Source organism: Bufo bufo, chromosome 4, assembly GCF_905171765.1.
Source record: "Bufo bufo chromosome 4, aBufBuf1.1, whole genome shotgun sequence".
NCBI lineage: Eukaryota > Metazoa > Chordata > Amphibia > Anura > Bufonidae > Bufo > Bufo bufo.
The window spans coordinates 70,130,149-70,142,728 of NC_053392.1; the positions used below are offsets into that span (position 1 = coordinate 70,130,149).

Sequence of the window (12,580 nt, forward strand, 5' to 3'; positions counted from 1 at the left end):
CAGATCTCTCCCCCTCTGTACTGCTGTCCTCGCTCGGCTTTCCGCCTTCCCAGGTTGGGTCAGTGACTTCATTGTCCACCACCTCCTCTTCCACTTTCTCACTCTGCTCATCATCTTGACTTGTTGACCTAACTACTACCTCAGTGATTGACAACTGTGTCTCATCCTCTTCATCAACCTTTTGAGACAGTAATTGCTGTTGAGTTATTGGCAACTGTGTCTCATCATCATTCACCTCATTAAACAGTAATTGCCGTTCCCCACCGTCATCTTCTTGTGATTGTGGATGCTCAATAGTTTGGGAATCAGGGCACAAGATCTGTCCCTCTTCAAGCGTGCTTGGCGAGAAGGCCACAGTGTCTACGCAAAAAAGTACACTGTATGTCACAGATAAAAATTTTGAAGCGCACACGTTACACTGCAGATGTGGTCCTGGTTATGTCACTGTCAGAAGCGGACACCGTCTATGGAAAAAGTACACTGGATGTCACAGATTTTTTTGGGATGCGCACACTTTTCACAGGAGATGTGGCGCAGCTAATGTCACTGTCCGCAGCGGACACCATCTATGGAAAAAGTACACTGGATGTCACAGATGTTTTTTGGATGCGCATACTTTACACAGGAGATGTGGCGCAGCTATTGTCACTTCCTGCAGCAGCCTAACTATTGAACGCTATTTAGTGAAGGATGTGCTAAAAATTGAAATTGCTGCCACACACAATTGTCCTTAGAAGGACTTTTGGGTCTGTAAAGTTTTAGCAATTTAGCACAGGTTGCTCTAAAAATATAGATTACTGCTGCCACACACAATAGTCCTTTAAAGGACTTTTGGGTCTCTGAACAGTTTTAATGTTAAAAAATATTTTTAAATCACTCCCTACACTATCTGTCCCTTCCGCAGCACTGCTATATATAGCACCTGATGACGAGTTCCGGCCAGCCAATCACTATAATGCCAGCAGCAGCCAACAGTGAGGGTAGTACTTACCTGCATGTTTATTGGCTGCATAGCAGCCAAGAAACTTGCTGGGCGGAGTCTCGAGCATTGCGCTCGAGCACATGTGGTATTTGGCCAAATACCGGCATGTGCCGAGCATCGAGATGCTCGAGCCGAACTGGTGTTTGGCCGAGCATGCTCGATCATCACTTGTAAAATACTATTTAAAGCAGAATTCCACCTAATCATGAATTTCCCAATCTATAGCCTACATCACTAAATAGTCCAGTGGTGTTCATGTTACCTGCACTTTAGCTGGAGGAAGGTTAGAAAAAGATTTATCTGTTGAGAATGTTATGGGGCTCTCAGCATGTTACATTCTCTACCTGGGATTCGAGCCAAAGGCCCACTCATGCCCTTCCCATCCATGATGTCTCTTGACATCTTCTTACTAGAAATATGAAGCAAAAGAAGAGTAATGGACAGAAAAGACAAGGAAGATTTGGGAGAAAGTAGAGATGTGGAAAGGAATGATGGTGAAGGAAAGGGGGGAGCCCAAAAAAAGTTGGGATGGCAAAAAAGGAGTGAAGAGTTAAAGGGGTTTTCTCACTTTAGCAGATGGCATTTATCATGTAAGAGAAAGTTAATACTAGCCACTTACTAATGTATTGTGATTGTCTATATTGCCTCCTTTGCTGGCTGGATTCATTTTTCCATTATATTATACATTGCTCGTTTCCGTGGTTATGACCACCCTGCAATCCAGCAGCAGTGGTCATGCTTGCACACTATAGGAAAAGGAGGTAGCCTATGTGAGCTCCCATGATCCCGTCCACCAGAGAGGCCAGAGCTTTTTCCTTTGATGTGCAAGCACGGCCACCGCTGATGGACTGCAGGGTGATTGTAACCATGGAAACGAACAGTGTATAATATAAAGGAAAAAGGAATCCAGCCAGCAAAGGAAGCAATAGGGACAATCACAATACATTAGTAAGTGCCATGTATTAACTTTCTCTACGTAATAAATGCCATTTACTGTAGTGAGACAAACCCTTTAAGAGGCCAGAAGCAATTTGAATGAATGTATGTATGTAAAGTATGTATGCAACTTTAGTTTAATAATGTGTGTGTGCATTTTATGGAGCACGCAGTGAAGTCAATAGTCAGAAAAGTATCCATGGATTAGTCCCAAGGAGAGATGGAGTACAGTTGCTTGCCCAGAGACCAGAGAGTAGCAGGGCAGCTGCATACAAGCAAATGTTTTGGGACCCCAAAGATCAGGGGACCACTCCTGGCCAAAAGCAGTTAGAACAAATGGGCACATATACCGCCTGTGCAGCCAGTTCAGTTGCACAAGGGCCCAAAGGGTAAGGGGGCCCTTCCCAGCAGTAGCAGAAGTGCCCATGGGCTTCCGCAGAAATTTTTCCAGGGGGGGGCAAAATTTTATTGACATCCATGCTCTGCTTGTTTCTGAGAATGTAATGAAGGGGAGGGGCATATTCATTATCACAAAGTATAATAACGCATGAGCTGTGCAGTGGCGGATCCAGAGCCTGGTCTCGGGGGGGGGAGGCACTTCCAGATTATTTTCTGTCCGCCGCCACAAAACAATGGTGCTTATAGAACAGACTACACAGTGTAGCGGTATACTGTATATTGTGTGGCACAGTGTATGCTATATGTGTAACATAAGCAAACATATTTCACATGAAAACTTACAGTTACTTGGCTTGGCCCTTGAGGATCTCGGACACCACTTCAACACTTGGCTGGGGGGCTCGGCGGAGCTGATGTTGTGTTTTATCCTAATGAGAAAGATTTCATAATAAGGATTTGGAGAAGGGGCAGAGGAATAGCAGAGCAGGGACAGGCTGGTGCTGCTACTAGGGGGTCATACCATGTGGGAGTAATAAAGCCCACCATAAATATACCATAAAAATACCCCCTTGTCATGCCCCCAGTTGAGCTAATGTCCCCATAGTGCCCCCATAATGTGCCAGTATAAAATACCCCTATATAGTGCCCCCAGTAAATGCCTCCATAGTGCTCCTCTCCCCCCTTCCTCCTAGTGCCCCCCATAATGTACCAGTATAAAATGCCCCAGTAGATGCCCTCAGTGTCCCCCATAATTTGCAAGTATAAAATACCTCTTTTTAGTGCCCCCATAGATGACCCCATAGTACTTCTCTCCCCCCTTCCTCATAGTACCCACCATAATGTGTCCCAGTATACAATTCTACTGTACAGAGCCCCCCATATAAAACACCCCTTCTTTGTGGCCTCAGTAGATGCCCCTATAGTGCCCCAAATAATGTGCCAGTAATAACAGCCCCCCATCATGTGCCAGTAATAACAGCCCCCCCATCATGTGCCAGTAATAACAGCCCCCCATCATGTGCCAGTAATATCAGCCCCCCATCATGTGCCAGTAATATCAGCCCCCCATCATGTGCCAGTAATAACAGCCCCCCCATCATGTGCCAGTAATAACAGCCCCCCATCATGTGCCAGTAATAACAGCCCCCATTAAGTGCCAGTTGCCAGAGCCCCCCATTATGTGCCAGTTGCCAGAGCCCCCCATTATGTGCCAGTAGCCAGAGACCCCCATTATGTGCCAGTAGCCAGAGAACCCCATTATGTGCCAGTAGCCAGAGAACCCCATTATGTGCCAGTAGCCAGAGACCCCCATTATGTGCCAGTAGCCAGAGACCCCCATTATGTGCCAGTAGCCAGAGACCCCCATTATGTGCCAGTAGCCAGAGAACCCCATTATGTGCCAGTAGCCAGAGAACCCCATTATGTGCCAGTAGCCAGAGACCCCCATTATGTGCCAGTAGCCAGAGACCCCCATTATGTGCCAGTATCCAGAGACCCACATTATGTGCCAGTAGCCACCAGTATTGTACACAAAAAATAAATAAACACTTATACTTACCTCCTTGGCAGCGATGCAGGCCTCTTCCGGCCTGTGTCCCGCACTGTATGGCTTAGGCGGCGTGATGACATCATCGCGCCGCCTGCAGCGGGCCTCTGATAGGCTGCCGGCCTAGTGCCTGCAGCCTATCAGAGGAAGTGAAAGGGACACGCCTCTCCCTCTGCTGCCTCAGCACAGTCATCTGTATCGCTGTCCTGAGGACGGCGATACAGATGACTATGGAGATGAACGCTTCCACAATGGAAGCGTTCATCTCCCTGTGCCCCGCCGCCACCCTCCCACTTCTGAGCAGCTCGGGGGGGGGGGGGGAATCTTTCCAGGGGGGGGCACTTGCCCCCCCTTGCCCCCTCCTGCGGACGCCCATGGAAGTGCCCAGGCTGCATTGCTAAGCTAGCCAATGGGGGCAGAACTTAAAGGTGTGATGGGGCAGAGCAAAAGAGGCAGAGCTTAGAGGTGCAATGGCAGCCCCCAGACATAGCTTTGCTGTGGGCCCCAGAAATGTCAAATTTCCACCTGGCTATATGAGGAATGCCATCTATGCGTATAGTGATTAGCGGTACTATCCTGCCATATCTGGGCTTCTAGCAGTACAATATATTTGCCATCTGTCATTGAATCCCACTGTCCTCTAAAGATAAAGAGATGACTCTGCTTATTCTTTACTAATCTACACAGAGTTGCTGAAAACTGGAAAATCCAGTTCTTTTTTACTGTGTGCGTTAGTAGTCAGTGTAAGTACTGCAATTTTTCTGTATACAATTTTTTTTAAAAGTAGAAACTTCATTAAAATATGGCGCCATTTTCAGACGATACGTTCCCTTTAAAGCGGATGGGGATCTATTAGGTAAACGTAATTTATCATAAGCTATTCAGAGGTGTATGCCGTCACCGTTCTATAGAAAGTAACGATAAGGGCATGAAGCAGACAATAAAAGAATCTGGTCAGAAAATGGCTGCAGAAGATGGTAAGTATGGAGGGAAGGAGTGACATGTTCTAATTCTTTACTCTCATAAGTATTATCAATAGGTAGGTGAAAGCAAGGTTAACTGCCGCAAATCCACCGTGCTGCAGCATTGTGTAAAAGGTTAGAAAGCATAGAAACAGTTTAAGGAAAGGTCTACGCTTTGTGAAAATACCCTTTAAAAAATAATGAAAGCATTGAAGAGACGCAGCGCTCTATAAAAGAGCTTTGGGGAAAGTATAAGTAAATGTCAATCAAGGAAAAATTGGAAATCCGTGAAGCATGGAGGATTTTTATAGTAATTACACAAGAAGGTAGAGGTTATTTTATGGCATTAGATCCCACATCATGAAAAATAAACCTGTATTCATTTATACAATACTTAAAGTGACAGCATTCCCCTTTGCGGTAAGCCCATGAGAAGCCAGAGCGGTGGATGGGAGTGGTAGTGGCTCTGGTTGTCACAGTTAGTCACGGTGGGTGTCTTCACCGTGTTTCTCCCTAGGGCTGTGCAGTGAAAGGGGGGGGGGGCACCTTTTCTTCCCTCGGGGCACACCCTGCTTCTGGGGCTCCTGTCTGATGGTAGATGGGGTGCCCATGATGTTAGATGTTTGGATAGGTGCAAGGCAGGGCTTGTAGAGTGCAACAGCCGGTATATGGTGCAGGAGTCAGGAAACCAGGCCAGAGGTAGAAGAATAAATGTCTCTCTTTACTGTAGTATAATGGGTGTTGTAGTACATCAAACTATAGCAATTCTCTCCCAGATTGCGATGTATGGATTTAGGCAAGGATGGATTTTGTGGCCCTATTTCCTCTTTATCTTGCTAAAGCCTCTTTCAGTAGAATCTTTTGAAGGCAACAGTTCCTTGGCAATGATGGTTTTAAAAGGTAAGTCCAGCATATGTCCAAGTGTGAAGGGGTTTTAAAGGTGTCCCCCACTGCAGCAAAGTCTGAATGGCTGTAGTAGCAGATTATCTTGCTGACTCCTATGCTTGACCATAATTTAAACAGAGATCTGTTATCCTCTGGAACTTTCTGGGCCTTAAAAGAAGGAGCGTTGGTCACTGCTTTCTTCCTTGCTGAACTCCAGTCTACAGTCGTGGCCAAAAGTTTTGAGAATTACATAAATATTGGAAATTGGAAAAGTTGCTGCTTAAGTTTTTTATAATAGCAATTTGCATATACTCCAGAATGTTATGAAGAGTGATCAGATGAATTGCATAGTCCTTCTTTGCCATGAAAATTAACTTAATCCCAAAAAAAAAAACTTTCCACTGCATTTCATTGCTGTCATTAAAGGACCTGCTGAGATCATTTCAGTAATTGTCTTGTTAACTCAGGTGAGAATGTTGACGAGCACAAGGCTGGAGATCATTATGTCAGGCTGATTGGGTTAAAATGGCAGACTTGACATGTTAAAAGGAGGGTGTTGCTTGAAATCATAGTTCTTCCATTGTTAACCATGGTGACCTGCAAAGAAACGAGTGCAGCCATCATTGCGTTGCATAAAAATGGCTTCACAGGCAAGGATATTGTGGCTACTAAGATTGCACCTCAATCAACAATTTATAGGATCATCAAGAACTTCAGGAAAGAGGTTCAATTCTTGTTAAGAAGGCTTCAGGGCATCCAAGAAAGTCCAGCAAGCGCCAGGATCGTCTCCTAAAGAGGATTCAGCTGCGGGATCGCAGTGCCACCAGTGCAGAGCTTGCTCAGGAATGGCAGCAGGCAGGTGTGAGCACATCTGCACGCACAGTGAGGCGAAGACTTTTGGAAGATGGCCTGGTGTCAAGAAGGGCAGCAAAGAAGCCACTTCTCTCGAAACAAAACATCAGGGACAGATTGATCTTCTGCAGAAATTATGGTGAATGGACTGCTGAGGACTGGGGCAAAGTCATATTCTCCGATGAAGCCTCTTTCCGATTGTTGTGATAAAGTGATAACTAAGTGGCTCGGGGACCAAAACGTTGACATTTTGGGTCCATGGCCTGGAAACTCCCCAGATCTTAATCCCATTGAGAACTTGTGGTCAATCCTCAAGAGGCGGGTGGACAAACAAAAACCCACCAATTCTGACAAACTCCAAGAAGTGATTATGAAAGAATGGGTTGCTATCAGTCAGGAATTGGCCCAGAAGTTGATTGAGAGCATGCCCAGTCGAATTGCAGAGGTCCTGAAAAAGAAGGGCCAACACTGCAAATACTGACTCTTTGCATAAATGTCATGTAATTGTTGATAAAAGCCTTTGAAACGTATGAAGTGCGTGTAATTATATTTCACTACATCACAGAAACAACTGAAACAAAGATCTAAAAGCAGTTTAGCAGCAAACTTTGTGAAAACTAATATTTGTGTCATTCTCAAAACTTTTGGCCATGACTGTAGACTGACTAAGTGAGCTGGGAGTGGATCTGTCACGGGTGTATGTGAGCAACGATAGTAATTCACAGTACAGAGCAACTGACTGGACCCAGAACTAGGGAGGATAAAGGGTGACCCCTGTCCGACCCTCAACGCTTTCCCTATTCTGCTAAAGCACATGCCCGGATCCAAAAGGCGGAACGAGGCATGCCCACGTGCCTAAGACTAATGACCACTGTAACCCCTACAATAGTGGAAGGGGCACGGCCACCAGTGCCCTACTCAGTATATGGAGGGAACCGTGGCCACCTCAGATCCAGTCAGAAAACAAACAGGAATACAACAATGTCTGCAGACTTAGCTGAAGGTGTTGTAGCCGCAGAGAAGACGGATCCAAGGACAGGCTGGCAAAATCCGGAGTGCTAGCTGCAGCAGAACACAGGTCCAGTGGACTGATAGCTACAAGTGAAGAAACCAAAGCAAGAGCCACAACTGAAGTGAGAACTATAATCCACATCCTATCATAGGAGGAGGGGTGATATAAAGAGAAGGAAATCAAACACATGAAGGACAGCTGTGGTGAAAGAAACCAGAAGTAAACAGAGTAGTGAGAACTCCTCCCAGCTCTAGTAGTGACATCATCACAGGGGTGGAGAAACAGAGCTGTGAGAACGTCCCAAAGCTCTGGTAGTGACAGGATCCTGGATCCTTACCTAACCTCCTGCAAATGGCTGAACCAGGAGTATTAACCCTGGTTGTGCCTTCCATACACGGCTATGCTTGGTGCGATACATTACAATACATTACATAACATTAAATAACAAACCATTTGTATATACCCCCTGCTCCGGGGTTCTGTAATTTGATGTGATATTATTGTTTAGAAAACATAATATAGAAATAAGACTTCTGTAATGTGCTGTATATTTGGACTATATTGTAGAAGCCCGTAGTAAATGAGGATCTGTCACCTCTCCTGATATGTCTGTTTTAGTGAATCCTTATATTTCCCATGAAATAAGAATGCTAGGGAAGGGGCTGTATCAAAATTCAGGCGTAGAAAAGTCGCACATTTTGGAGCAAGTACTGTACTAGTTTTGAAAAGTGGATGGGAAACTTAGCATGGTTAGGTAGATTAATGAGTTTTTTTTCCAGATTTATCCCAGCCACTTTTCTAAAATGTTGTAAACCCATTCCAGCGAGGGTCATAAAAAAGTGCAGTAGTATTTCTAGACACCAGATTTTTCAAACACCACAGAGCTTATTTCTGGAGAACTTCGGGGATAATTTATCAACGGTGTTATGCTTGTTTTACATTTTTACTTTTGCACAAAAATGTGCTCCTTTTTATGGCTCTGTTTTGTGCTTGTCTTGTCACTTTTTAAAAGTGCAAGGTTTAGCAGGAGGGGGTGTGACAGGTTTTGGACGTAAAAAAGTAAAAAATTTTGGCACAAGTCCCATTTGGATTCAAGTTTGGGACTTTTTGCATTTTTGTGCAGCTCTTGCTTCTCTTGAATCATTGTTGTGGAAATCAGCTGTGGTTTGCCATGTTAATTAGTTTAACTCTAGATTTGTCACTGCAAAAAAGGGTCAAATTCACTGTAGAAGGAACCTTCTTTCCTCTCGATGTAGAGGATATCCTCTTATCATGGATAAAGGAATGCAGTTTGTATGTTCTCCCTGTGTTTGTGTGGGTTTCTTCTGGGTTCTCTGGTTTCCTCCCACACTCCAAAGACATACTGATAGGGAACTTAGATTGTGAGCTCTACTGGAGACAACTATTTATAACAATGTCTGTAAAGCGCTACGGAATATGTCACTGATATATAAGTAGCTAAAATAATAAAATTGTGCACCACGTAAATGATTTGTACAGAGGTAAAACTTTGTTCTTGTTATGAGTATTTATGCCTCTTTTGGTGCATCCCATGCCTTTATTTGCCTTGGCAGAAGCTCTCTGGCACTGGTTGCTAAAGTTAAAGGGGTTGTCTCATTAGAGGCATTGGTGGTACAGTATATGCTAGAATAAGCCACCAATGTCAGATAGGTGCTGGTCCAACCTCTAGGACCCACACCTATCTTCAGAACGGGCCCCTGAAAGTAAACAAAAGCATGCTTGTCTATTTTCGGAAGTCCTATAGAAATAAATGGACAGCACACTGCGCAAGTGCGCCAACAATTCTATTCACTTCTATGGGATGCCAGGGATCCAGCGCTGGACTATTTTCGGCAGTCCCTCAGAAATGAATGAAGGGCGGGTGTGCATGTGCAGCTGCTTTCTGCTCACTTTGGGGGTCCCATTCTGGAGGTAGGTTCAGGTCCTATGCTCTCTGACATCGGTGGCATATCCTAGCAATATGCCACTATTGGCTGACATGAAACAAGCCTTTTATGTGTACTGTCCACCAATATTCCCAAGTATTCTTCAGTGGCATTTATCTGGGTACAAAATTGTGATCTACAGTTTAAAAAAATACAAGGTTAGTATATCGCAAAAATTTCAGTTAAAATGGATCCAATAAAAAATAAGGTTATCAATGCATGTTTGAATTATGGACAAAACTTACTCAGTATTGTACCATATGTGGATAAAACCTGGGTCTAATATCTGAACCAGATTGTGTAAGCATCTATCTACTTACCGTGCTGTATTGTTAGTTGCCTTGCCAAAGAGAATTTTATGCTAAACCTATTTGTGTTTTTATAGAGAAAAAACACTTACATTTTTTTTTTCTTCTCATAGGTGAAATGTAAACCTTTTAGCTTCCAAGCCTCAAGCTGTCAAGATGGTTTATGGAGAATTCTTTCATAGAACTAAAGGTGATGATGAAGTGGTGAAGCTAAACGTTGGGGGCTTCAAGCAATGCGTGGCTCAGAGGACCCTCCAAAGATTTCCTCACACCAGACTTGGAAAACTACTCAACTGCAGTTCAGAAGAAGCCATACTTGAACTTTGCGATGACTACAATGTAGCAGACAAGGAATATTACTTTGATCGGAATCCTTCCCTATTTAGATATATTTTAAACTTTTACTACACTGGAAAACTTCATGTCATGGAGGAGTTGTGTGTGTTCTCCTTTTGCCAAGAGATAGAATATTGGGGGATTAATGAACTTTTCATCGATTCATGTTGTAGTAACAAATATCAGGATAAAAAAGAAGTTATCTCAGAAAAAAACTGGGATGATAAAAGTGATGTCATGAGCGTAAGCTCCTCTTCTGACCAGTCATCTGTTTTTGAAAAAGAACTGGAGTTGTTTGATTCTCAAAAATTTGGGAACGTTCGGAGAAAAATATGGATCCGACTTGAAAACCCTGCATTCTCTCTTACTGCCAAGCTATTTGCCATCTCCTCATTAAGCGTAGTCTTAACCTCCATTGTAGCTATGTGCATCCACAGCATGCCTGAGTTCCACAAGACTGATGACAATGATCGAGAACAAGAAGATCCTGTCCTCGAAGTGGTGGAGATAATATGCATTGTGTTTTTTACCACTGAACTTGTTGTACGACTTGCTGTAGCTCCTTCTCAAAAAAAATTTTGGAAGAACCCCATGAACATTATAGATTTTGCCTCCATTATACCATTTTATGCCACTTTGGTTGTAGACACCAAGGACGAGGAGAATGAAGGTATTGAGAACATGGGAAAAGTTGTTCAAATACTACGACTTATGAGGATTTTTCGGATTCTAAAGCTTGCAAGACATTCTGTTGGGTTGAGATCCTTAGGAGCTACTTTAAGACATAGTTACCATGAAGTTGGGCTTTTACTATTATTTTTGTCTGTTGGGATTTCAATATTTTCAGTTCTTACTTATTATCTAGAAAAAGACGATGAATTCTCTTCTCTAAAGAACATTCCTACCTGCTGGTGGTGGGCGACAATTAGTATGACCACTGTGGGCTATGGTGACACTCACCCGGTTACTTTATATGGGAAGCTTGTCGGCAGTGTTTGCATTATTTGTGGAATACTAGTGGTTGCTCTCCCTATAACAATCATTTTTAACAAATTTTCTAAATACTATCAAAAGCAAAAAGCAATCGATGTGGATGGATGTAACGAAGATGAGCCAAAAGAGAAATTTAACGATCTCCCGTATTTCAACATTAGAGATATATATGCAAGAAGGATGAATTCCTTCATTTCAAGCCTTTCTTCTGTTGGTATTATTGCAAGCAATGACTCAACAGATGCTTCCAGTATACAAGAAATGGAAGATTCTTACAATTAGGAGTCTTATTTTCTGTGCTTGCCATGATTTGTCACTTACTGTATATTAACTCTTGCTACCTCCGTTTCCAGAACTTAGAAGCTTTATAAGTTTTTCTTTGGTTCTTCATAGCACTTAATTCTCAGGGTATGACTTGTAGCCATATTTTAGAACATATACTGCTACTAAATTATATGTAATATGGCTTTATTTTATGTTTGAGGAGTTTATAGTTTGCTTCTTTAATGTTTTATTTTTTTACATAAATTTTTATGAAAACAAAATCAAAGATATTTTATTGGACGCACATGAAAAATGTATTTATTTTACAATGTATTGGAGCCTAATAGTCAGTTGGATAGAGTGGTTCAGCTTCTTTTGTTTTAAGGGAAGCATGCAGACTAATGCTGCAGATGCTAATTAGAATTTCAAAAATAGCCACCTACCTGCAATTAGAAGAATCATTACATCAGAGTTTATCTGGTCTTCTAACGATTAAGGAAATGCTACCATGGAGAACTTTGTATAAGTAATTGTTTTCTATCCACAATTCTGGATTGACGGTTACTGTACGTAGAATCTGTGGGTTAATTGATATACAGCAGCATTTACAGGGTGTTCTGATTTTTTTATTCCAATTTTTGTTTTTGAGACAATTTTAAAGGGAGTCTGTTACCAGGAAAATCACTGTTAAATCTGACACCATGGCTTGTAAGGTTAGTTCAGCTGAATTTAATGTAAATTTTCATTTAGCGATCCGTTGCTTTCTTCTGGCGAAAAAGTACCTTTAATACATTTGCAAATAAGCAGTTTAGTGCACCGAGGGTGGGCCCAAGCCACTCTCTGCACCTTTTCTCCACCTGTTTCCTCTGCCAGCCCCTCCTTCTCCTTCCTGCATAGTCATCACACCTGAACCTATCAATCAAGGAGGGATGGAGGAGCAAGGGTGCACAGAGAAGCTTGGCCTTGGTGCACGGAACTGCTCATTTGCATATGTATAGAAAGTACTCCAGAATGAAGCAATGGATTGCTAAGTGAAAGGCATCATTACATTCATCTGAGTTAGCCCTACAGCCTCACAGATGTACGAGTTGTAACACAACAACCATAGACTTCTAAAGAACCATTCAGAGCCTCCATTTTATACAGAATTTGGCTGAAA

At 42.9% G+C, this 12,580-nt stretch overlaps 1 protein-coding gene across 2 annotated transcripts in view; it reads left to right on the top strand.

Annotated features, from left to right (window-relative positions):
• Positions 1–12,260, top strand: part of KCNS3 (potassium voltage-gated channel modifier subfamily S member 3) — a 179,683-nt gene extending 167,423 nt beyond the window's left edge. For both annotated transcript variants that reach the window (XM_040430973.1, XM_040430974.1), the window contains one exon: positions 9,942–12,260. In XM_040430973.1, coding sequence (XP_040286907.1) covers positions 9,985–11,439 — 1,455 coding nt within the window. In that variant the 5' untranslated portion in view covers positions 9,942–9,984 and the 3' untranslated portion in view covers positions 11,440–12,260. The remainder of the gene's footprint in view (positions 1–9,941) is intronic.
• The last annotated feature ends 320 nt before the right edge of the window (positions 12,261–12,580 follow it).